A 24,962-nucleotide genomic window follows, 5' to 3' on the forward strand; every position below is an offset into this window, starting at 1 on the left:
CATCTTGCCATCAGCTCCCAGACAAAACAATACTTCTTATTTTGGTTGAAATGGATCCAAGAAATCTGTTTCTAACAAGGACAGTCCAACTGTCACTTAAATAGCAAAGTCAACCAGAAATCACGTGACACCAGGTTATAATCCAACAGGTTTGTTCGAAAACACAAGCTTTCAGAGAGTAGCCTCCTCATCAGGTGAAGTCTTCACCTAACATTGGGGCTACGCTCCAAAAGCTTGTGATTTCAAATAAACCTGTTGGACTATAACCTGGTGTCATGTGGTTTTTGACCTTGTCCACCCCAGTCCAACACCAGCACCTCTACATCATAAATGGCAAAGAGCTGGAAAAGGATCCTGAATTACAAAACAGGCATTTCAATAAAACCAAAAGTGGAAACACTGTCAAATCTTTATTCTTGAATCTTTGGTACATTCACTTTTTTTTTTTAAAAGTCTAAAATGAGTGAGTGAAATGTGTCCCCATTTAAAAAGAAACACAAAACCTAGATCTTTTTAGAAAGTATTTACAATAGAAATTACAATATAATACAAGTGTCAAATTTATAATTATAACATCAAGTTTCAATGAAACCCAATACAATGAACCTTTCTCGATTCGCATTATGGTGTTTGTAGCACGCAGGGCAAATTGGGACTAGGCCCTGTTACAAGTAACAGTGCCTCAATTTAAAAAATAACTTGAATTACTCAAGGGTAGGGGTTTTTATACCTCGTTTTGCATCAGAAGGATGATTTTGGTAAACCATGGCATTATATATATATATATATTTCTTTCTTTTAAATTCTCCTTTTTATCCCCCAGATCCATACAAAAAAAACTTTCTAGAGTGTAATAATACAATATATACAGCATCTTCACACACACATCAGTCTATGAAAGGGAGCGAGTTGTCCAAGCAGTACCATCCATTCTACAAACACCACAATTTGGGCAGCATCATTCACTTGTACAAAGATACACTGTGACAGGTCTTTGCTGTTACATGCTACCAAGTGAGCACTTGTAGTGTTACTTACAGCATGTGATGAAATGCAAATTAGTTTATAGCTGTTTAATTCCTCTTGACAAAAAGGATAAAAAGGGAAAAAGGAATAAACCACCTCTTAAGAGGGTAGGGGTGGGGCACAAAGCAGAAGTGGGTAGAAAGGAAGAAAAAGGACATCTCACACTGCTGGTTAGAAATAGTTTAAAATCACAATAAAATTTGAACATAAAAATTAAATGTATGGCAGTATTCCATACACAAACAATGCCATAACAGCTGCACTAAAGAGACCAGAAACTGGGACAGTCACAAACCAGGCCAGGAAAATATTACGAAATAAGTGCCAGTCCACGGCTTTGCGTGATCGGATCCATCCCACAGCCACCACAGATCCAACCTGGGGAAGCAAGTTATAACAAATATACATTAGTATAAATCAAAATGTTGATGATGGTGGTGGGAGTTTCGTCATAAGGAAACAAAAAAGAGAAAACATGATTGAAGAGCAGACCAATACTATGTGACCAGAAGTGTGTCAAAAAGTCAATTAGCTAAACTATGCAGGTCACAGATGTACTCTGTTGAATACATGCAAAGTGTATGGCTTGCATATTATGCATTGTAATTAGAGACTCTGCACCTCAGCAGATCAGCTTGACTCTCTTCCAACTGCGAGTTCTGAAACAGAGTCTTAAAAATCAAATGATTTAAGTTGAAAAATTGTACCAATTAGATATTTTTCCAAACGGCACCATTGTGCACTCCTTAAAATGTAGATTATGCCAAATCAGGAGATGGGTCTGAAACACCATAATCTTAATGCTCAGATTTTGTACCCTTAGTGCGACTTGCCTGTGCTGTGTGCCAATATTGCCTTTAGGTAAGGCTTCCCAGCTCCAGGAGTGCAGGAACAGTGAAGTCATCTATTTGAATTTGTTGCAGTATCACACGTTTGGAGACATTATTGGTCTACTCTTTAGAAATAGAAATAAAAATAGGCTAGTTAATAAACTAAGATTTATTGTGACGTGTTAAGTAAAAACACCTAGTAGTTAATATAATGGTCGGACAGCAGAGCAAGTTAAAGACTTCTAGCAAAAACACATTTACAGATGCAGTTTGCCTTCAAAGCACAAATGATTATACACTGCAGAGACCCTTCCTCTACCCTTGACAGAGAATACAGAATTTTTCTATACAGCCCAAGTACAAGCCTCAAAATCGACCTTCAGAATGCGTAGAAGCATTTCAAACTCTTGACCAGGTGCAGACATATTGTTTTCAACTGCAGATATTTAGAGAAAAGCAGAAAAAATGAAATTCATTCTGGTCCACGAGGGAAAATAATTTAAGGTAGAAAAATGATTTTGTCTTTGCGAAAATCCCCAGATTTCACAATTTGTTTACTCTCAACTAACTGAGAATTATCAGACCACCATTTTAAAAAAAAATTTAAAATGGAGACTGAAATGAACTGCCTAATCCATGTCCTTTTCTATCACTCATTCCCCACTCCCTACTTATTTCACTTGTAACAACACAACAGAACTCTGGCCTCAACTAAATGATCTATGCTCACTGACCATTCAATGGGATCACAAACATTAGGGAGCTTTTTTTGTTAGCACTGGGCGCAGGCATTCTTGTCAACATCTGGGCATATTGGAAAACTGCAGGAAAAACACACAAGTTTCCAAATTTACTGGCAGACAAAGTCAGAAGACTATAACCACAGGTGAGGTACAGAGAACTGGAGGGTGGTTAATGCTGTGCCTTTATTTAAGGAAGGCTGCAAGGAGAAGCGTAGAAAGTACAGACCCGAGAGTTGGCCTTCGGTGGTGGGTAGATTCTAAAAGATAGGATTTAAATTCATTTGGACAGTCAAGGTCTGATAAAAAGGATCGTCAGCATGGTTTTGTGCGAGGTAAATATAGTGTCTCACAAACTTGATTGAGTATTGTTAAAGTAACCAAAAAGATTGGAGGGCAGAGCGGTAGACGTTGTTTATGTGGACTTTAGTAAAGCTTTTGTCAAGGTTCCACACAGTAGGCTAATTAGTTAAGTCAGATCACATGGGATGTGGGGAGAGCTTGCCAACTGGATACAAAATTGGCTTGATGGTAAGAGATAGAGGGCGGAGGTGGAGGGATGTTTTTCGGACTGGAGGTCCGTGACCAGCAGTGTTCCACAAGGATCGGTACTGGGTTCATTTCTGTTTGTTATTGACATAAGCATCTGGATGAGGATTTAGGAGACATGGTCAGTAAGTTTGCAGATGACACCAAAATTGGCGGTATAGTGGACAGTGAAGGCTGTCTAAGATTACAAAGATCTTGATCAATTCGATCAACAGGCTGAGGAGTGGCAGATTGAATTAGTAAGACAAACAAGGGCAAGACTTGTACAATTAATGGTAGGTCCCTGGGTGGTGTTGTAGAACAGAAAGACCTCGGGGTTTAGGTACATAATTCTTTTAAATTTGCATCACAAGCAGACAGGGTGGTGAAGGTGGTGTTTAGCATGCTTGCCTTCATTGCTCAGACCTTTTGAGTATAGGAGTTGGAATATCATATTGAGATTGTACAGGACATTGGTGAGACCTCTTCTGGAATACTGTGTACAGTTCTGGAGCATAGGAGGTTGTGGGGTGACCTTAGAGAAGTTTATAAATCATGAGGGGCATACTCAAGATGCAGAGCAAGGGTCTTTTCCCTAGGGTGTGGCAGTGGGGGTGAATTCAAAACTAGGGACACATTTTTAAGGGGAGGGCATACAGTTTGTAAAAAAAAAAAAAGGGCTAATTTCTTTTTTTGAAACACCGAGCAATTCGTGTGTGGAATGAATGCCAGAGGAAACAGTAGATGCAGGTGTAGATACAACATTTAAAAAAGACATTTGGATAAATGCATGAATAGAAAAAGTTTGGAGGGATATGGATCAAACACAGGCAAGTGGGCTAATATAGTGCGTGGACTTGTTCGACTGAAGTCTGTTTCATGCTATACGGCTCTTGACTAGACCAGTTTACATAGCAATATTAAAAGCCATGCACAGTCAACACTGTCCTATGATAAATAATAATGCAATAATTTAGCCTTTATAATGCAATTGACCAGGAAAACACAGCACACGCTTCCCTGCCACTAAGGGAGCAACTGAACAACTGTTGGCAGGAGGACATAGTGCAACAAGCTTCAAGTGTAGACATGGGAATTCATCATTTGAACATATACAAAAGACAGTATTAGGTCCAAATAATAGTCACCTGCCCACAATTAGTCTCCCTATTTAAACTGCACTGAAACCTGGTTGTCATGGCATTTGGAAAATCAAAATCAAAACCCATATAAAAATGCACCTTTAAAATAAATCAAAAAAAAACTTAAATCCCTTTCACCAATTAAGTAGCTTGAAGGGGAAGTCTCCTGCACACTACACAAAGAAGGCAGACTGCAACAATCAGCAAAGTTTTAGTTTATTGGTTTGATTTGCTAAAGGTGGTAGCAAACGATCACTGCATTAACATGACACGTGAATACCTTGCAATGAGTGGAACTTATTGGAATGCCCACATTTGAGGCTACAAGTACAGTTAGCGCACTCATTACTTCAATGCAAAATCCACTGTGAAGAAATAGAAAATATATAAAAGTTTGTAGTAGGAAGAGCATGTGAAAGACATCCCATCACAAACATGCAATATGGAACCAAGTGAGTGAGGAAGGAGTGTTCCACCAAACACAAACCTCTGCCCCAAGGAGAGTACTGCAAATCAGGACACAGTGGCATAAAGAGCTCACCTTGAGCTAAAACAGTATAATAACCATCAGCTAAACTTGTCAAGGCCATCAAGTGACATAAAAAGCATTTTTGGTCAGTCTGTCAGCAGCTTTAAAATCAACTTCTGTCCATTCAATAGTTTGTCCTGTGACCCATTTGACAGTGCAAAGGAAGCACAGAAGATTGTTCACCATAAGTGATTTTCTTTCCGTCAGGATGGGGCTTACGTTAAGGTAAAGTTTTCAAAACTAGCTGGAGAGATAATACTAACTAAAAGAGGTGACTTGATTACATTGAAGAATGTGAAATCTAAACTGACTGCTTGCCTTTCCGATATCACAACAGTGACTATACTTTGAAAGTACTTTAACAGTTGTAAAGCATTTTGATTCCAGAAAGGCATAACATTAATACAAATCATGTACAGCACAGTAGTAGGCTATCCTGTCTGTCAAGTCTATTCCAGTTTGTCTGAAGAGCAATAGTTTGTCATATTACCCTATTTTTATGCTACATTCCTGCAATTATTTTAAACATTTAAAAAACTCTACCTTGGTCACAATTATTGCTGCAGTAGTTCAACAGGCAATAAGTGTCAACTGATACCATCCCGGTAGTGACAAATATGTTTTTGTAACGAGAAGGGCATCACGGCAAAATGCAAATAGGTCCTCATCTACATTATCCAGCAGAGACCACTAATACTGCAATCAGCAGCAGGTAAACTTGGCTAATACTATCCCCCCTGGTCTGGGGAAAATGGGGGGACTTCAGCCAGTTACAAAGAAATATACTGGGATGTTTTTTACAATTACACACCACCAATGCCTGGAGTTCAAATTATTTTCCATTGGTGAAATTCCTCTATCATTTCCTGCTGCTCAAGTTTTAGGGTTAAATGATCAAAAGCTTGAGCAGAGAGGTACATTTTAAAGGGGTGTTTTTTAAAAAAAAAAAAAAACGGTTTATGGAGGGTATAGCAAGACTTTAGAATTAAATAGCTGAAGGCACAGTGCCAACAGTGGATAACTGAATTGGTGATGGGCAGGAGGCCAGAATTAGAATACTGGGGAGATTGCCTCGATACCTAATCTCCAACAATGCTTTTTGCCCTCTGTCTTCCCTGTCTAGCAGAAGATATACTTCTAACCTCTGGCTTTTAAACCCTCTACTATTAGCACTAGGGAGGCAAGGAAGAGTAGCAAAAGGTAGGCAAATCAACATGCATTACAGATACCCCATCTAACTCACATCCTTTATTTCACACAAAAAAAAAGTGGTGACAAGATCAAGCAGGGTCTACTTTGTGTGATTCCGTCAGGGTAAAGTTAGCAGTAATGTACCAGTCTATTCCTTTTAAGTTCAAGTCAATCTACCACAAAAATGCTCTTTGCAACCAGGCCTGGCACCAAATTAGGTGTGGAATAATCCTCAGATTGCCTCTGTTATCCTGCCTCAGGATGAGTCGTGCCACCAGGTACTGATGAGAGTCAAACCTCAGTAGTACAGACTGAACTGCTGATGTTGCAGTCACAGGGCATACGCATACCTTGCAGTGTGTGGTACTGATTGGAAGTCCAACATTGGAAGCAACCACAACTGTGAACGCCGAAGCCAACTCAATAGTGAATCCACTGCAGGAAGCACAAAATAACACTTCACAGTCATTCGAGTCTCAAGATTAATACCACGAAGCTTCAGGCAGCATGCAAAAGACTTAACGTAGCTCTGGACAAACCAGTGCAGTCTTTTCGATACATCCTTTGGTCAGATGTGGATTTTTTTTTGAAAAGTCAAAAATCAAGTCATTACAACATCAAGGTGAAGGCATTAATACATTCATGTTTGTGCTGATACAAGTTATTGCTGGCATTGAACAATTTCAGTGTGCAGGAGGTTTAGTTCACGTTTGAAACAGGTTCTATGATTATAGTCCGCTTTAGTAGTGTGATGATGCATGAACTCAGCTCCATGCTGATGATATGCATGCAAATGTGGCATCATATGGAAGGGCCCCAAACTCTCCTCCCAAACACACCACCAGAAGCAATTGCATATTAGAGAAAGAAGTGAGACCCATGATGGTGCAGCAACCCAAAAGCACACCAATGGCTACTATTGGGAGTTGAGAATTTTAACTTGTGGTAAAAAAAAATCAGTGTAACTTCCATCATTCCCCACTCATATCAAACCCTTATGCTGGTTAAGGAAGTTCAATCCTGTCTTACAGAAGTGCTCTGTAAAATGTGGGAAGTTAAAGGATTTCACATCAGAATGTACACACATCAGAATTCAATGATTTTTTTTTGCAAAAAAAAAAAAAAAAGCAGTAAAGAACCACAAGAGAACAAAGAAAGGACTGTTCATACTGTACTTCCTCATGGACTCAAGTGACTGGTGTATAGGTATGAAAAAAGGTAAAGTGAGCCCAGTATGTGCTTGGTGGTGATGGGAAGGAAGTCCTTTATTCTCTGAAGAAGCCACATTAAAAAGGGTGTAAAGAGGAATAGTGATGTAGGGATTTAAACCAATGTGTGTTTCTTAGCAAATTATTATTCAGACTTAGCAAGAAATGGTTAGCCTATCAAGGTGGTTTGGGACTTTTAAATTCTTAAATGGATATAGGAATCACTGGCAAATTAACACATTGCCCATCCTGGAACACCCAAAGGTTGTGATGATGAGAAACCTTCTTAGACTACTACAGTCCTTCTGATGTGTGTACACCCATTGGGCTCTTAGAGAGCGAATCCTGGGATTTTCACCCAACGACACTGATATAGATCTAAGTCAAAATGGCGAGTGGCTTCCAGGTGGTAGTGTACCCATGCATCAGCTGCCTTTGTCCTTCTAGATGGTACAGATCAGAGATTTGGCAGGAGCCGTCAAATGGGCCTTGGTGAGATGCTATACAGCAAATCTAGAAATGGTGCATATTTCTGCCATGTGTATGTCAGTGGTGGGAGAGGTGCCGATCATGTGGGTTGCTTTGTCCTGGACACTGTTGAGCCGAGTGTGCGCACTCTTGGAGTACACTTTTGTGGGCAAGGAAGGATATTCCATCACACTCTTGACTTGGGCCGAGAAGATGGCACTCAGGGTCTGGGGAGTCAGGAAACAAGTTATGCACAGAATTTTCAGCCTCTAACCCATTACTGTTACTGTATTTATATGACCATCCAGTTCAATTTCTGGTCAAGAGTAAACCCCCAGGATGTTGACAGTAGGGAATTCAATCATGGTAAGGCCATTGGGCTTTAAGGGAGAGGAGAATTCTTTCTTGGAGATGGCCATCGTCTAAGCATTGTGACATGTTACTTGCACCTCTTCAGCCCAAACTGAAAGCTATCTTGTTTTTGCTGCATATGGATTGTTTCAGTATCAGAGGAGCAAATAGTACTAAACATTGCTGCCTACACAATGAATATGTTAATTTCAGATCTTATGATGGATGGGAAAGTCAGTGAAGAAGCAGCTGAAGGTGGTTGGGCCAAGGACTGCCCCGAGAAACTCTTGCAACGTCCTGGGACAGGCACCAACAATGAAAATACCCCGTGCCCAATTTTCACCCATTACAAAATTTTGTCAGGGCTCTTGTTGCACTCAGTCACATGCTGCTTTGATACTAAAAAAGGGAAGATACTGTTATACTAGAATTTAGTTCTTCTGTCCATTTTTGGACCAAGACAATAAACAAAGTCAGTAGCTAAGTGGCCTTAACAGAACACAAACAGAGCTGACAGCAGATAATTATGATGTTCAAGTACTGCTGGATAGGCAGTCATCAGGTTGCATGGAGAGGAAGACGGAGTGAAAACTGACTGGATTAGATTGGACTTTTGCTGCTTGTTGTGGATTAACATACGTAGGATGTTTTCAGGTAACTGTCAGAATAACAGCTGTGTTTTATCAGATTGGCTAGGATCACATAATTCTGGAGCCTTGGAAGCTCTTGTGCTGCAGTGGCAATGCCCCCACCTTTGAGCCAGGGTTCAAGTCTTAGCTGTTCCAACAGTGTTGGAATAACATTTCTGTACAGGTGGATTTTAAAAAAAAACACACAGCTAATTCTGAAGCAAAAGCCTTTGTACTGTTGCTGGAAAAGGATCAGGGCCCATAGCCTTTGCAGCATTCAACATCTTCAGCTGATTCTTGATATCAAGTAGAGTGTATTGAGAGTCAGCTGAAGGCTAACATCTGGGAATTTCAGCAGGCAGCCGAGGTGCAAAACCCACTTGACAATGCTGGTTGAGGATGGCTGCAGATGGTATTTCAGTTTTGTCTTTGGCAGAGGTGCTGGGCTCCCCATCATTGAGGATGGGGATAGTTGTGTGGCATTGTTATGGGATCAATTAGTTTTGTCCACTGTTTTTACTTCTGCTGCATAGCACTCTCCTTTGTAACTTCAACTTCGCATCGCAATTTAGGTATCCTTCCTGCTGCTCCTGCACTTTTTATTGAAGCAGAATTGATTTCTTGGGCTCATGTGAATGTTAGGTGTGGAGGATAAGCTATACCAAGAGGTTACAGATTATGGTGGAATAGGATTCAACTGCCACATAACTCTCCTGGTCTCATGGATGCAAGATTTTAGCTGTTACAACTGTTCTGAATCTATCCCAGTCAGCACAGTGGTAGTGCCATATAATATTACTGAAGGTACCCCTATGTAAAGATGGATATCTTGCACCCAGTCAGCACATTCCAACATTGACCTTGGTCATGAGTCCAGAACTCTCCAGCAAGAGCTGCATCCAAACTATCCAGGGACCCAAGGGTAAAGCATTCTACATTTCAATACTGGCCACATATAATGCACTCATCATTACATGAAATATAAAATCATGTCGATTGTTTGTTCAACTGGGCAATTGCCTCACCATTCAAATGCCCAGGAGCACATGACAAGACATATCTGGATGATCTCTGACAGTGGTGGGTATAATTAGAAGAATAAGATTTCAGCATTTTGACTTTTGCATGGCAGCTGCAGGGTTTAAATGGGATGGTCTGTCAGGTTGGTTGCTAGCTAGGCAGTTGATTCTTTTTTGTTATTCCCAAAATGTGGACAAAGCCGTTGCATGGACGAGGTCAGAAACAGTTCAAATTGAGATGCCTTTAAGTGGCAACTAGCATTCGATTTGCCAACCCGAGACACACTTGGCATCACTATCACCACCACATGACGGGAGGAGTTTTGGGTACAAGAGAAGAGAAAAGGGTTAGGGCACACTTCTCAATGTTGAGCGTGCCATGAATACAACAAATGTAATATCAGCCAAAATGCCAACATTACACAACATGCAAAATGTTCTGGATACCACTGGACCTTACCTTGATGGGGTGATTGGAGTGAGATCTTTGCCCAGCGTTTGAATGACTCGCCTCCCCCAGACCCAGAGGCCAGCACAGATGCCCAAGCCTCCATATAGCAGCAACCATACTGGTGTAGCGGCATTCTGCAGCACAGCTCCTTCTTGGTAGATCAGCCAAAGAGCAACAAGGGGACCAATTGCATTGCTTAAAAAGAGAATAAAAATAGCTCAATGCCAGAAAAAAGGAACCAAAATTTCAATTTAAAATAGATAATAAAAATTACACTCATGTTCAAGCATTAAAGTTTTCAGAGATAATTCAGCAACCTATGCTCCCAGCAGGAGCAACCAGTAAAAGGTGTGCTCATACTGCCCCAGTCCCCCACTGGAAAGGGCAGGTGAAGATTACGCACTACTGCCAGCTTCCCCTCACTCTTCCATCCCCTACTTTTGATTGGGAACATGGGGGTGAAGACAGACACCACAGCTTGTCTAAATAGCTCAGTGATAGGAGTGCACCATCACTCTCACCTAAACTGGCAGAGCATCAGTAGGTTCCCAATTCAAGCCCCACTCCAGAGACTTAGGCACAGAAATTCATAAAGCTGAAAAACAACTCATTTGTAATAATTAATTTTCAGGGGGTGACTGGCAATATTTAAAACCTTTAAAAATTGTACTTGCAAAATGATTTACTAAACCCAATTGTCTGTTCCAGCTTTAATCTGCATCTACAGTACAAATCCAGCAACTTCAGGCTATTGAATGCACATTAACAGGAAGGCAGGAGGTGAAGAACTGTTTGTGTGAAGTTAACAGTGGAGTGGCACACAAGAGACAAACTATTGGATCAGAGTAAAACATTGCATCCGTACCTTAACTAGGAGTTGCTACATCATTTACATGCTTACAGTGCCGAGAACCAATTATCTCACTGTTACTGTGATGTCAAATTCTGACCTATTGTTTCATTTTCAGGATATGGGTGTTACTCACAAGGCCAGCATTTGCTGCCTATCCCTAAAGAGTGTTTCAATAGGCCACTGTTAAGTTTCAGCCGTGCTGTTATAGGACTGGAGCCCCATATAGGCCAGAGCAGGTAAAGACTGCAGGACTTCTTCCCGTAAAGATATTAGCAAACTAGGTGTTTTAGGACAGAATAGTTCTGCACTCACTTTTATTGGTACTTTGAATTTCCAAAATTTGAACTCTTATTCTTTAGATTATTACTCCAGTAACATAACCAGCATTAATAGTTCCGCAGCATAATCACCACACCATTGCACCCATTCTGAAATGTGTAAGTGCTGCTCACCTGAAATTCAGTCAAGAGCTAGAGATATTTTTTATGCCATATTAAGTCTATAAATTTCTGCACAGTAGTTGCTGTTATGTAGTGTCCACAATGGTGGATACTTAAACCTCTTGGCAACTAAAATATGCCCAGGCTTGATCAGGCTTTATAATTGGTCAGGTTAGGAGCCACTCACGTATTAAATATGCATCTTTAGATGTGGATTTCTTAAAGGGTTAAACACATTTTCAAGTGTAGACAGTATTAGGATTTCAAATTCATTCACAGTGTCTTAGCCAGTCAGAGCAGACATTCTAGATGGAAGTGGTCAGTATTTAATAAGCCAGCGTGCAAAACCAGTTCATGCAGTACAAACTATTTTTAAACTGAACTGTGACAGCAGTGGGCTCCACAACATTTAACAGTTAACGAGCATTTCATTTTGCAAGCTTCAGGGTGTGTGGGCCATTAACAAAATGTTTACTGAGGCTGCCAAATGTGTTCAGAACTCTTGAAGGAATCAGCAGCACTGATCACAAATGCCAACACGATCCCCTTCTTCTACATTTAAACGCGGATGATTTTAAAAGAATCCAAGATATTAAATTCTTTCAGGCTGCTTCCACAGCTACAAACAGACAGTAGAGCTGCTCTTCCAGCTTCCTTCACAGGAACGCTTACATCAGAACGGGTGAGGGGATTCGACATTCGCCACTGGGGAGGCTACAACTCCCAAACTTGTTGGGGCAAAAGTCAGTGTGGGTGAATTTAAGTGGAGGGAGATTCTGCAATTAAGAACAGAGCCCAACATATCTAGAATACATTATTTGTTCCAATAGGTAGGAGGGGTAGAAGAAATTCTAAACATCAGAAAACAGAGATGAATATCCATTTTGATCAATGATCTTAAGGACATTTAACACGCAGCAGGGAGCAAATTACAGACAAGGTGATCCAAATTGACAATACAAACAGCATTACCATCTCTAGTTATACAGTGGGAAGCTCTACCATCATTTATATTTGTTAAAATTCCAATAAACCCAGTTTGTCTCAGCAGAGGGAGAATAACCAATGATTTAACCTCAACATTCAACTCTCTACTGCCTTGTCATTTAGTACAGTAATCATGGACAAGTGATCAATCTATTGCTCAGTAATTAGGAAATCCAATAATTTGAATTAAGCAATAGTAAATGCAAGTTCAATGAATTTATTTCCCTTCAGGTTATGGGTACTGCAGGCAATGCAGCTATTGGCTGCCCACGTGAATTGCCCTGACAATTGTCCAACTTCCTAATCTAAGCTATTTCAGATGGAAGCTTAGAGTTAGAATTAATCATACTGGCATGGGACTGGAATCACAAAATGAGACGAGACAAGCAAGGAAAGAGAAATAGATTTCCTTTCTTAATAAAAAAGGATCTTGATGTTTGTTTTTTTCCCTTCTTGAAATGACAATCCAAGATCCTATTCTTCCTGGAAGGGAGACTTACAAAAGAGAATCATGGAATACTCAGTGTAAACTACAAAAAAAAAAAAAACACATAATTTAAATCAAAAAAGATAAAACAGGTCAGGGAAGCAAGAGTAAAATTGGGGAGGTGATGGGGTGGATGATGATGTAATTAAAGAAACAGCTCATCAAATCTGGTTTAAACAATTGTATAAATTGACTAAACAAAATAGCATATAGTGTGGAAGTCCCGTAATCATACGGGAAAGTTGAATTTCTCCTTGCATGCTCGTATTGAATAAAAGATCGTGCATTTTGAACAAGACATCTAACTCTTGGACTTGCTGGATATAGGGGATGATTCCTCACCCTTTACAATACTGTCATGGATACCAGCTGTAAAACATACACACACACTATAGACCAGTTCTCAAACTCGCACTCATTCTCTAGACTGCCACTCCAGTAACAATCACAACGCAACAGAATATGCCAGACCATTGGAATAAAGCAACTTGGGACTAAGAGCTGACTACATTTGGAAGAGAAAGCCAGATGGCAGCTCTCATTTCACTTGGATAGTAAACAGCTGGGGTGAGGGGGGAGCTCAGGCCAAGGAGCAGAATGTCAAGTGACACTCCATAAGGGTGACACAGTGACAGAAGTGGTGTCATGTGTCCAGCTACAAGTCCAAGTACTATGCTATCTTCTGCAGCTGCCAAAGGTGTTAGCACGTGCAGTGGGAAACTATATTTGCTATATAACCAAAGAAAGAACTTGCATTTAAATAGGGGCTTTCACAAGCTCACAGCATTCCATAACTCTCTGCAACCAGTGAAGTATTTTTGGATATGTAGCCACTGTTACAGTGCAAGGAAATGGAGCAGTCAGTTTTACACATAGCAAACATCAAAGCAGTAAATAACCAGCTAATCTGTTAAGGGGCTATCGAGAGACCAGTGTTGCCCAAGAAATTGCGCAGAACTTTTCTTTGAATGTGATTGGAGGACTTATTTTTGCACCCACCAGAGGGAGCAGATGTTAAGATATTATTGGGGTTTGGATGGGGAAAAATGAAAACAGCGAGAGAGTGAAAAAAAGGATTGCAAGTGTAAACACTAGAGACAGAAATTGGCCCCTTATATTACATACACTTCATAACAGTTACATCACACCCGTTTAAAAAAAAACTGAGTTGACAACATCCTCCAAACAGACCACGTTCACTTATAAATTTAACTACAGCGCTTATCACAGCCTGCTTTTCCTGGAAGTGCAGCAGTAGATCTAGTTCAACGTCACTGCAGTTATCAGGGGACAGGTTTTAACAGAGCTTACAAGTGATTGGAAAAATATAGCTTCAAATCTTGAGATTGGTGGTTGTGGATTCAAGCCCCATCCTCATCCCACTCCTAACAGTGCAGCAATTGTATTATCATCAAGAACGGTGAGGCTTAAAGGCTTAAAAACCCACAACTTGCTGATTCATAGGCAACAGTGCTTCCACTGAGCAAAGGCACTTTCATTGGTTCAAATGGAATTTCTATTGTATTATTTAATATTTTCTACTAACCAAGTCATGACCATTCTGACCTAACACACTGGTGATCGACAATGGTTGTTGAAAGCTTCCCCTTCAATCCCCATTTCAGGCAGCCACCAATTCAGAACAAGTCAATTCCATTTCTCCAACAACCAAGCTCACCTCACCTAAGAGAATTAAACTGTAAGGATTAGTTCCGTTATCAGACTCAGTCAAAGACAACTTGCATAAAATACAGCACCTAGGAGTTAAAAGTGGTTGTACTCCACGATTAGATTTCAGACCAATGAAACATGACTTCTGCTAACTCAATCTTGGAGTTCAAACGGTGGGTCATAACCTCAACCATTAACAGTGCTGACCAACGAGCTGTGCATTTCTCAAAAGCTACAGCCAGCATACTTTGGGCAAGTGTTAGAGTGATGTAAAAGGTAATCACGTCTTGCTGCGTTTACTGAACTTATTGCAGGTCCAATTTCACCCTCTGATCAAGTTTCTATGTCAAAACAGGACTGCTATTTTCACAAACTTTGTTTTAAGTAAATAAGTAATTTTACAGTTACAAGCCTCCCAATTTAGAAAGTCAGTAATAAAGGATTCAGAAAAGGCAGAGTCCATCTCATGCGTAGATTGAAGTGCATATCTAGCTTCTATTCTAGAAAAGGTGTTGAAGCACTTCAGGAAGTGCAGAAAGTAAGTTTTACAAGGATCTAATCAGAACTGATAACAAGCAAAGATAGAGCACGCTACAGTACTTTGCTATGCAGGGAAAAAAAATCTGATAGCTCTCCAAAATATTTAAAAGGTTTAACAATGTTGACATGGAGAGATTTTCTCCCCCTCTGGATTTCGCAGTAGAAATAAAAAGAACATTAATACAAAGGAAGCCACTAACACAGAAGAATTTAGGAGAAAATGTGTTACACAGAATGGAGCTTGTCACACATTGTCGTTGACAAGATTCAAAGAAGAAATGAGGAAAAGGAGAATACAGAAACACGTAACTAGTGAGAAAAGACAAATAGGAGGAGATGGTGTGCAAGACATAAATATCAAGTTGAACAATTTGCACAATATAACTTGCTTCAGTGCAGATTTGATGTAATTCTATGACTAAAGCTGTATGTTTTATATAAAAATGTCAAAATATATAAAATAGTACTGCCCACAAGCACACTGAGCTCTGAATTCAAAGCAAAAATGCAAGGACATTTACTAATATCTGACAAATGAGAAAGTGGCTGGAGGTTTCTGCAATTCATGTCCAAAATTCTCCGAGAAGAATTGCATGCTTCTGTTCAGACAAAGGATTTACAGAGGAAGTGCCCAATGACAGTCAGCATTGGGCACTGACCGAAGTACCCCCATTTGAAAATCATCAGTGGTCATTGATAACCTTGGGGGAGAGGGAGAGAGACAGAGAGAGAGAGAAAGAGAAAGAAAAAGAAAGAATAGGAACGAAAGTGACCATAATCAGAGTTTTCAATTTGCCTTCGGATGCTGGTTACATTTTTCTCCCCTCAAGCTCTTGATCATAGATTTCCTACTATCAGGCCTTTCTTAATGCAGAATGTCTTGGTGTTCCAAAGCCTGTACAGGCATAGGAATCTGTATATTTATGGACACTCCCCCACATGTACAGTGCAAAATCAAGGAAACAGCCTGTCTGACATTTATTAAAACTTCAATCCAGCTGAACGATAGCAAATTCAGAAGTGTCTAAGAAAGAACACGTGCAAAAATAATATAATTTGCATCGATCTCTTCTGACCTCATGATGTCAGAAAACATTTCACAGCCAATTTGGACACAGCAAGCTCCCACGCAAGCAGATAATCTGTCATAGTGAACTCAGATGTGGAACAAATATTAGTTGCAAAGATATTGGACAGAATCCTGAAAGAACTATCCTGTTGTTCCTCAAATTCTATGCGATCTTTCATATTCACCCAAGAGGAGTGAGAAGAAGATCTTGAATTAACGTCTCATCAGGAAGAGTATTTCTGACAATGCAGCATCTTCTAACTTCAGATTGGAATGTCAATCTAGATCATTTCTTCTGGTCTATAATCAGTTGGCTCAAAATTTATAAGTCTTGAACACAAGCATCCACAATATATAAAAAAAATTCCAGGAACCCTCTTCTGATAGGAGGGGGACTATTACAAAAGAAAACTTGGGTAGAGAATGAAATTGGGTGAAAGAGTAGTGCTTCAAAAGCTTGCAATTTCAAATGAACCTGCTGGACTACAACCTGGTGTTGAGAGACTTCGGACTTTGTCCATTCCAGTCCAAACACCAGCACCTCCACATCTTGTCCTCCTGAAGATGCAGCGCTCAGATGGACAATTTCACATGTGAACCCAAATAGTGTGGCACTACTGAGATTAATTCAGGGGACTGAAACCCAGCCCAATTTCATTTTCTTCAGAAGGAAGCATAGATGGGAGCAAACAGATCAAAAAAGGGAACAGGAGAACAATTTATCTGTTGCAATTAAAACCTGCAGCTTTTCCCCCCTTTCTTAAATCTGGTTACAAAACTAACACATTGAACAAGTATGGGACTACTAATTGCTTCCGACATTTCAGGCACCACAAAAGGCACAGTGCACCTGATACTGAAGTAGTGCTGCACTCTCAAAAATCTCCTCCAAAAGACAGCATCTCCGAAGAGTGAAAATCTGTTCATCCTCTTGGGTGGACATGAAAGAGTCAATGTTCTGTTCAAAATAACAGCAGTAGGAGTGACAGGAGTAACAGGAGGAGGAGATTCTCCCAATGACCTAATCCAATACTTGTTTTATCTGGGACAGATTCTGGTCAATTACCTCATTATAGTTTGTAGTATATAAACTGCAGTATTTTCCTACATAATGAACATATGAGTTAATAAGAAAGAACAGGAGGCCATTCAAGCATCTGAGCCTGTCCTGTAATAAGATCACGGCTGATCCAATAGTAATCTCAAATCTGCATCCCTGCCTACTTCTGATAACTTTTCAAAACCTTGTTTGACGAGAATCTAACAAGAACCTATTGGGCAGAATGGAGGCTCAGTGATTAACACTGCTGCCTCAGTGCTTGGGACCCGGGTTCGATTCCAGCCTTGGGTGACTGCCTGTGGAGCTTACACACATTCTCCCCGTGTCTGCATGGGTTTCCAGCTACCATCAGTTCTGATGAAGGGTCATCAGGCCTGAAACATTAAATGATTTTTTTTTTTTCTTCACAGATGCTGCCAGACCTGCTCAGCTTTTCCAGCAACTTCTGTTTTTGTTCCTGATTTACAGCATCTGCAGTCCTTTCGGTTTTTATTTAAGGTGAGTCTTGGTTTTTGAAGGTTTTAAGTCAAGCCAAGAGAAACACAAATGCAAGCCACCATTTTACATAAACTGCTAGGTGGTTTCACAAATGGCTGTTACTGCTTCCTTGATGCTCATCCACCTTTAGCACTTCATATGACTTGGCACTGGTTTCATGCAAAGCTTATTTATTAATCCAAACAGACATGCAGCCAAAAAGTTAAGTTTGCAGTCCTGTAAAGTCTGTTCAATTTAACTCAACCTACACAGTCAGTCCATGGGCCAAAGTTTGGGTTCAGAGGAATGCACAAATATATGGTTAGTATTTGTGGAACTTTTCCAGAGGCATCTTGAACTTTGACCACTTGAGCTTCAAAAACAAAAAAGCGGAAGCACTGTAAAACAAAAAAAGGTTAATAGGACACTCTTTACTACTTCTGAACAACACCTGGGTGCATGTTGAGAATTAGTCATCTGAAGGTGCACCTGGCACATTTTTGAAAACAGTGGGTTCTGGGAGGCATGGAAATGGATAATATTATTGAATGCGACAAGTTTCCATTGAGTTTTGTAGTTTAGTTTTCTATGTCAGAATTGAAGATCAGATACCAATTAAGGCATATTTGGCAAGTTTCAAACAAAACAACTTTCAGACAGGTAATCAGGGCAAATTTTAAATTCTTCCCTCCCTTTACACTGTGTGTGCTGAAGTCTCTGGAGCATACTTTGACCTTTTGCCTTAGGGAGTGAGAATTCTATTGGCTGAGGCACAGATAACTCACAGGATGGTATCGTCTTTGGCATGGGTGGCTGCTTTATAAAGCACCACAGCATTTAGTGGAAATGATAAAGATAAATGATTTTATCTGAGCTTACCTAACATCATTTCCGCCATGTGCAAATGACCCAAAACAAGCAGTGAGGATCTGCAGGAAGTGAAAGAGCAGATGGACTTGAGGCTTTTCCTCTTCCTCTTTGTCTTCATCTATGGCGTTTTCTGGTGGTGGTGGTGGTGGTGGTAAGGGGTCACTCAGCTCACTGGCAAGCTTCAACTCCACCCCACCTTCCTCTGCCTCAATCTCTGCTTCAGCCACTGCATTGCAGTAGCTGGAATAGCTGTCGTAGCGTAGCCGCTTCTTAGAGTAGGAGGCCATTTCACCCACGAGCTTCTCACTGTCTTCTGTCCCCACAAAGTCAGAGGACTTGAAAGTCGGCTGGACAGGCATACCGCAGATAGCAGCGGTGTAACATGTGTAGCTGTTGTTGCGACGGAGAAGCCTGTAGGAATTTTCAGGCTGCGGCCGGTCATCAGTAACCTTGTCCAAGTGTATTCTGTGCAATAGATCTTTGTACAGGCCAGAGTCTTTGTGCACGGTATGGTACACGTGACCATCACTCCTCGTGTGCCCTTCGAAATTAAATGCACCGTTTGAAAATGGGGATTTCAGGCTGCCATTTGTGAGAGATGCCGCTCTACCTGCAGAAATAAAGAATCACGAGAATTCAGGTTTTAATGTTGGAACTAGATCCATCCAAACAAAGAAACCAACCATACAAAAGTTAGCCATGCCACAAATGGTATCACCTTTTCCCAGTGATAAATATCCAAACCACACTAAAGAAAAAGAAAAATCAACTTCTACGGCTCAAGACCACCCTCTCCAGACAACCAGCAAAGGTCAATAAGTGAACAACCTTGCCAGCGACACCCGTAATGCCAAGTATAGAAGGGAAAAAAAAACTCAAAAATCAGAGAAGTAGCCAATTTTGATCTCCTCCTCTAGCAAATTCCAATTGAGCCAAAATCAGAATCAACATCACATGGCAGGAATGATGTTAGGCAAACTCAAAAGTAAGTGTCATTCAATCATTTCCATTGAATGGTACATTGTGCTTGAAAAACAGCCACCCATGCCAACAGCAATAATTTATTTTGTGGATCAGCTGTGCCTCCAGAGACAGATGGTCATGGGTTAAAGCTCACTCCAAAAGATTTGTGCAGTACAAGGGAGGGAAGGGTCACCATGGTTCAAACTGTTGACCCACAATGGTTTGCAGACTCAACAGGTTTAAAAAAAAAAATTACAGCTTCTAATCCTAAACTGGAACAAAGATGATGAACCCTGCGGAGGCCTTCAAAGTCATGAGGAATCCAAGAGAGGAGATAGGATTGAAGACAGCAACGAAAGGGCACATATTTAAGTTACATCACAGAAAAGCATGAAGGAAAGAGGGTTCAAAAAAATAATTGTCGAGAGGGCTGTTCAAATGTATAATTTCTGCCACAAATCATTCAGTACAAAAGTATTTTTTTTAAAAAAAGTAGTTTTAAAAAAAGTGCTACTGGAAGCAAACAGGACTGGGATTAGACAGATATGAAGAGTTAACAGAAGACTGGTGCCGTAAAAAGTAAATAACTGGTAGACTAGAGCGTCTACTGAATATTCAGAACTGCTCCACATACAAAACAATTAGATAGCTTTGTACTTCACTTACTTAGAAGGGTTTGCCTTTATTGGTCAGTGTATTGATTACAGGAGTTGGAGGTCACATAGCGGCTGTAAAAGACACTAGTTAGGCCATTTTTGGAATACTACATTCAATTCTGGTCTCCTTGCTTTAGGAGATGTTGTTAAACTTGTAAATCTGTTCTGAGCCCTTTTCAAGGATGTTGCCAGGGCTGGAGGGTTTGAGTTATAGGGAGAGGCTGAATAGGCTGGGGCCATTTTCCCTGGAGCATCAGCTGCTAAGAGGTGACCTTATAGAGGTTTATAAAATCATGAGGGGCATGGATAGGGTGAATAGTCAAGGTTCTTTCCCCAAAGAAGGGGAGCAAAAGATAGGAGGACATAGATTTGAGGTGAGAGGGGGACCTAAGGGGCAACTTTTTCCACGCAGAGGGTGATGAGTGTATGGAATGAGCTGCCAGAGGCTGGTATAATTACAACATTTAAAAAGACATCTGGATGGGTATATGAATGGGAAGGGTTTAAGAGGAACATGGGCCAAATGGACTTGATTAATTCAGGATATCTGGTCGGCATGGACAAGTTGGACCGAAGGGTCTGTTTTCGTGCTATATAGCTCTATGATTCTATGATCAATTCCACAGCATCAGTACCGAAGTTGAAAGGGATTAAAAAAATAAGGCAGCTTCTACACAGTCACTGAGGAGATATGAAGGGCAGTGAGTTGTACATTGCAGAAGCCAAAAGGCAGCAGCTGCTACACACTTTGGCTGAAATCTGATGGGCAATCCAACAAGCTCATGAAACCACTAGTGTTTTCAAGCCAGAAGGAAAAGGAAGTAAAATTTGTCACTGCCAGTCTGGCTGGTTCCACCTTCCCACGCAGTGGTTTCCTCCACAATTACTTTGGCCAGTGGACAGTGACTGATGAAAGTATTTATGAACAACAAAAACATATGTTGCATTGGCCCATACTCTTAGTATGCTGTACTTGTATTTTAAAATCATTATGTAAATCTCTTTGAGCACTCCCTGTGCAGCAGTCAGGACATCCAGGAAGGATAACACCTCAGGTGGACTGGAATTCCTTCGGAGTCATTTGGGTATCAAAACAAATTGATAACATAAAACAAAGAGTGGCAGGTGCTGAAAATCTGAAACAAAAAAAAAAGTGTTTTGGAGAAGTTCAGCAGGTCTAGTAGCTCCTTTGAGAAAAAACAGAGCTAATGCTTCAAGTCCACTGTCCTGTCAAAAGATGCTGCCCGACCTGCTGGGTTTCTCCAACACTGTTTTGTTGAAGACTCTGAATTCGTTGTGTAAGTTCAATCCAGAGATCAATGCAAGTAAATCAAATCAGTACTAATATTAGCTTAAGACAAGTCAAATTATTTCACTTGCACAGAAAGTTTCAGATCTCCAAAGTAATCAAAAAGTACATGAAATGTTATAAAAGAAAAGGCATTTTTCTTATTTGTTGCATGAGGGGAATAGGACGGGTGTGCGGAAAGATCTGGTTAACAATGCTGTGCAATGGAGCAGGGGACATGATAGCAACATAGTCACTTCGCTGGACTAGTAAACTAGAAGGGACATGGTAGTTGGTGAAATTTGAATTTTTTTTTAAAAAAATCTGAAAATAAGAGCTGGTCAAACTTCAACTGACTTCATAAAAACCCATCTGGTTACTAATGACCTTTAGAGAAGAAAGCTCATTATCCTAGCCCTAGGTCGATGTGGTAGTATGCCCCATCAAGTCTGGATTACAAGGAAGATGTCTCCAATGACACTTAGGACAAAGTAAGCAAACAAGCAAGAGTGAGAGGAACAAAGGCAACACATTCAAACAAATAGATAATTCAAATCTGCACTGTCAGGAAAAGTACATGAAAATGTAGAAAATGCCTTGACTGAGACACACTCGTGGCTGTAACTATATGGGAAAAAGTCATCCAAGCAGGCAAAGAATGGCATTTGACTCACCATTTGAAACTCCAGTTGATCCAGCAACAACATGGCTGTCTGGGACTCCTCCAGCATCCTCACAGATATCACCTGTTAGAGGCAGCACTGACTCATCCCCAACCTTCGCACCTGGCAGCTCTTTAAATACTGGTGTCTCTTCGTCTTGGCTTTTATCAAGACTTTCGTCTGATATCCTGGACAGCACGTTTTGTTTTAGTTTACCTGAAAAAGGTAGATGGGTCAGGTCTAACTTTAACCAGGGTTCAATTCCCAATAGCTACAGTTCTCAACTTTTTTTGATGGCAGGAACTTACTTTCTATTTTCCTCTTCATCCAAGGGCATACCAACAACCACACAATGATTGCACACAGCAGCGCTCCACCAAGGGTGATCACTATTATTGCCCAGAATGGGAGACTGTCCAACCCTAGCACTGCAAGAGGAAAAATATAACTCCATTAAATAATTTATTGAGGCTCAGTAATTTAATTTGAAAATCCAGAGCACAGTTTGCAATCCATCTATTAGGAACAAGAGTAGCTATTCACACAGCCTTAGAGATGGTACAGCACAGAAACAGAACCTTTGGTCAAGCTTGTCCATGCTGACTAGATATCCCAAATTAATCTCGCCCCACTTGCCAGCATTTGATCCATGACCCTCTAAATTCTTCGTATTCATATACCCGTCCAGAAATTGGACCAGACTCCACCAATTCCTTTGGCAGTTCATTCCTCAGAATGTCTATTCAGCCATTCCATTAAAAATGAGGGAGTCTGCATCACAACTCTATTTGTCTATCTTTGATTTGATGCTCTTACTCATTCTTTACAAAAAAAAACTATAATCAAACTCGGTCTTAAAAGAATCCTCAGAACCAATAACTTTTTGTAGGCTAAGAGTTTTTATTTCCAGATAGTTGTCAACACATTATACCAATTCCCAAGATGGGAACGGAGGAAAAAAAAAAAGGAAGAAACATAACTACCTTTTCCTGCTTTATATTGTTTCATGGAAGTCAATGTTGCTGCCAAGGCCAGCATTTACTGCCATCTAGTATGGTTGTTGAGAAGGTGATGATAAGCCACCTTCTTGAACAGCTGCAGTCCACACTAAACGCTAGTCATCAGTGACCATTCCTACCTCTGGACTTATTATGGAGCAAAGGTAATTGATGAAGCACTAAAGATGGCTTGGTCTAGGATACTACTCTGAAGAACTCCTGCAGATGCTGAAAGTTAGATGACTTTAGTTAGCAACCACAACCATCTTCTTTTGTGTTAGATACAACTCTAAACCATGGAAGGTTTTCCTCGATTCCCTTAAACATCAATTTTGCTGGGGCTCTGTTATAGTTCTTGACCAAATGGTGACTTGATGTCAAAAAACAAAAAAAACTCTCCCCTCAGAGCTCTGGGAAACTTCCTGGAGTATAATTTCAAAACTCAGCACATTACAAAATATAATTGTGTCAAATTGGTAACTAACATTCCCATTTTGGTAGATACAGGACAGGAGCTCAGGAAGCCAAAATGCTTAAGCATGTCAAACAAGGCACAATTTTTATTTGAATCAACTTAAATTTACATAATTCCTAGTTATAATTAAAAAGAGTTTCAGAGTTTCTTCCAAACATCAAACTCATTACTTCTGATAGATCCAAGGTCATTAATTTATACAGTGTTTCTCTGTTGACAAGTGTTGCTTAGCTACAAAGCTATCCTGGAATTAGAATGGAGACAGCATCTAGAAAGTAGTGAGACCTCACTTTAGTTCCTATTTTAATAGCCAGTTATTATAAACACAACAGGATTGAGGAGGATAAAACAATCTGTTGGACTTATCCAGTGAGGTCACCTTTGATTTGCTTGTTCCTAATTAGTGCTTCCACCAGTTAACCAACAATTGTCAAAATGTAGATGGAAGAAATTAAACTTTGATTTCAGTGCAAAATGCATGATGCTGAATTTTTAGGATCAAAAAAATGGGGCAGGTGTAAAAAGGATTTCCTGATAGCTATTGCAAAAGACCAATTTCATCCCCAAGAGGCCTAAACCACCATCCAAGAGATACTTACATGGAGCTCCTGTGAATAAAATTGAGAAGGTATTGATCCCTACAGTAGCAGCATAAAACAGTGGGAGTGCACGCAGGCCATTCGGCACTGGATCATCCTACAGAAATTGCAACACAATTAGAAAAAAAAAAATCAGGGTCAGAGGAGGAGATAAGATGGTGCTGTAAAACTGCAAGATTAATGTCATCTTAAAACAAAAAAACACTTACCTTTTTCAAGATGAAGAATCGAATTAAGACGAAGAGTAGGCCAGACATGGCCCCAGAAAGAAGCGGGGATATGAACCAGGAGGCAACTGCAAAGACAAATTACACATGGCAAACCAAGGAAAAGCAAAAATCACTTGAAACAGCACAATTCACCCAAAGAACATAACTGGAAAACAAAACAGACTGCAGTTTGAATTTAATACAGATTTTATGGGCAAGATAAACGACAAATTGCCACTATATGGCCATTTATCTCACATTGGAAATCCCACAATTTAGCAGAGCTGCAGCTAGCAGGACAGTTTCAGCTAAGAGGCTCTGCAGCAATCAGAAAATAAACCAAAAGGGAGATCCCATCCAGTCTCTTTGTACTTTGAACTGAAAGTACAGACTGCGAAACTGGCCTAGGCCCTCACTGGATTGGGAATCAAAGGCCATTTTACCAAATTCACCTCAAAAAACAATTCAACATTTAACAGGTTAACAAGACAGTAGAAATAAAGGAATATAGGAACAGAGCAATAAACAGAAAGAGCTAGTTGGGCC

At 40.3% G+C, this 24,962-nt stretch overlaps 1 protein-coding gene across 4 annotated transcripts in view; it reads right to left on the reverse strand.

Moving 5' to 3' along the window:
• Positions 1-386: 386 nt before the first annotated feature.
• slc20a2 (solute carrier family 20 member 2) overlaps positions 387-24,962 on the reverse strand; it is a 118,924-nt gene continuing 94,348 nt past the window's right edge. For 2 of the 4 annotated variants that reach the window (XM_048595115.1, XM_020509991.2), the window contains exons 4-11: positions 24,417-24,502; positions 24,208-24,304; positions 22,444-22,563; positions 22,148-22,351; positions 18,576-19,176; positions 10,122-10,307; positions 6,337-6,421; positions 387-1,404 (exon numbers count right to left, since the gene is read on the reverse strand). In XM_048595115.1, coding sequence (XP_048451072.1) covers positions 1,240-1,404; positions 6,337-6,421; positions 10,122-10,307; positions 18,576-19,176; positions 22,148-22,351; positions 22,444-22,563; positions 24,208-24,304; positions 24,417-24,502 — 1,544 coding nt within the window. In that variant the 3' untranslated portion in view covers positions 387-1,239. Of the gene's footprint in view, positions 1,405-4,546; positions 4,632-6,336; positions 6,422-10,121; positions 10,308-18,575; positions 19,177-22,147; positions 22,352-22,443; positions 22,564-24,207; positions 24,305-24,416; positions 24,503-24,962 lie in introns of all 4 variants that reach the window. The other 2 variants (XR_007261773.1, XM_020509992.2) reach the window with 2 other exon arrangements.

Source organism: Rhincodon typus, chromosome 3 (genome assembly GCF_021869965.1).
Source record: "Rhincodon typus isolate 14 chromosome 3, sRhiTyp1.1, whole genome shotgun sequence".
Classification (NCBI taxonomy): domain Eukaryota; kingdom Metazoa; phylum Chordata; class Chondrichthyes; order Orectolobiformes; family Rhincodontidae; genus Rhincodon; species Rhincodon typus.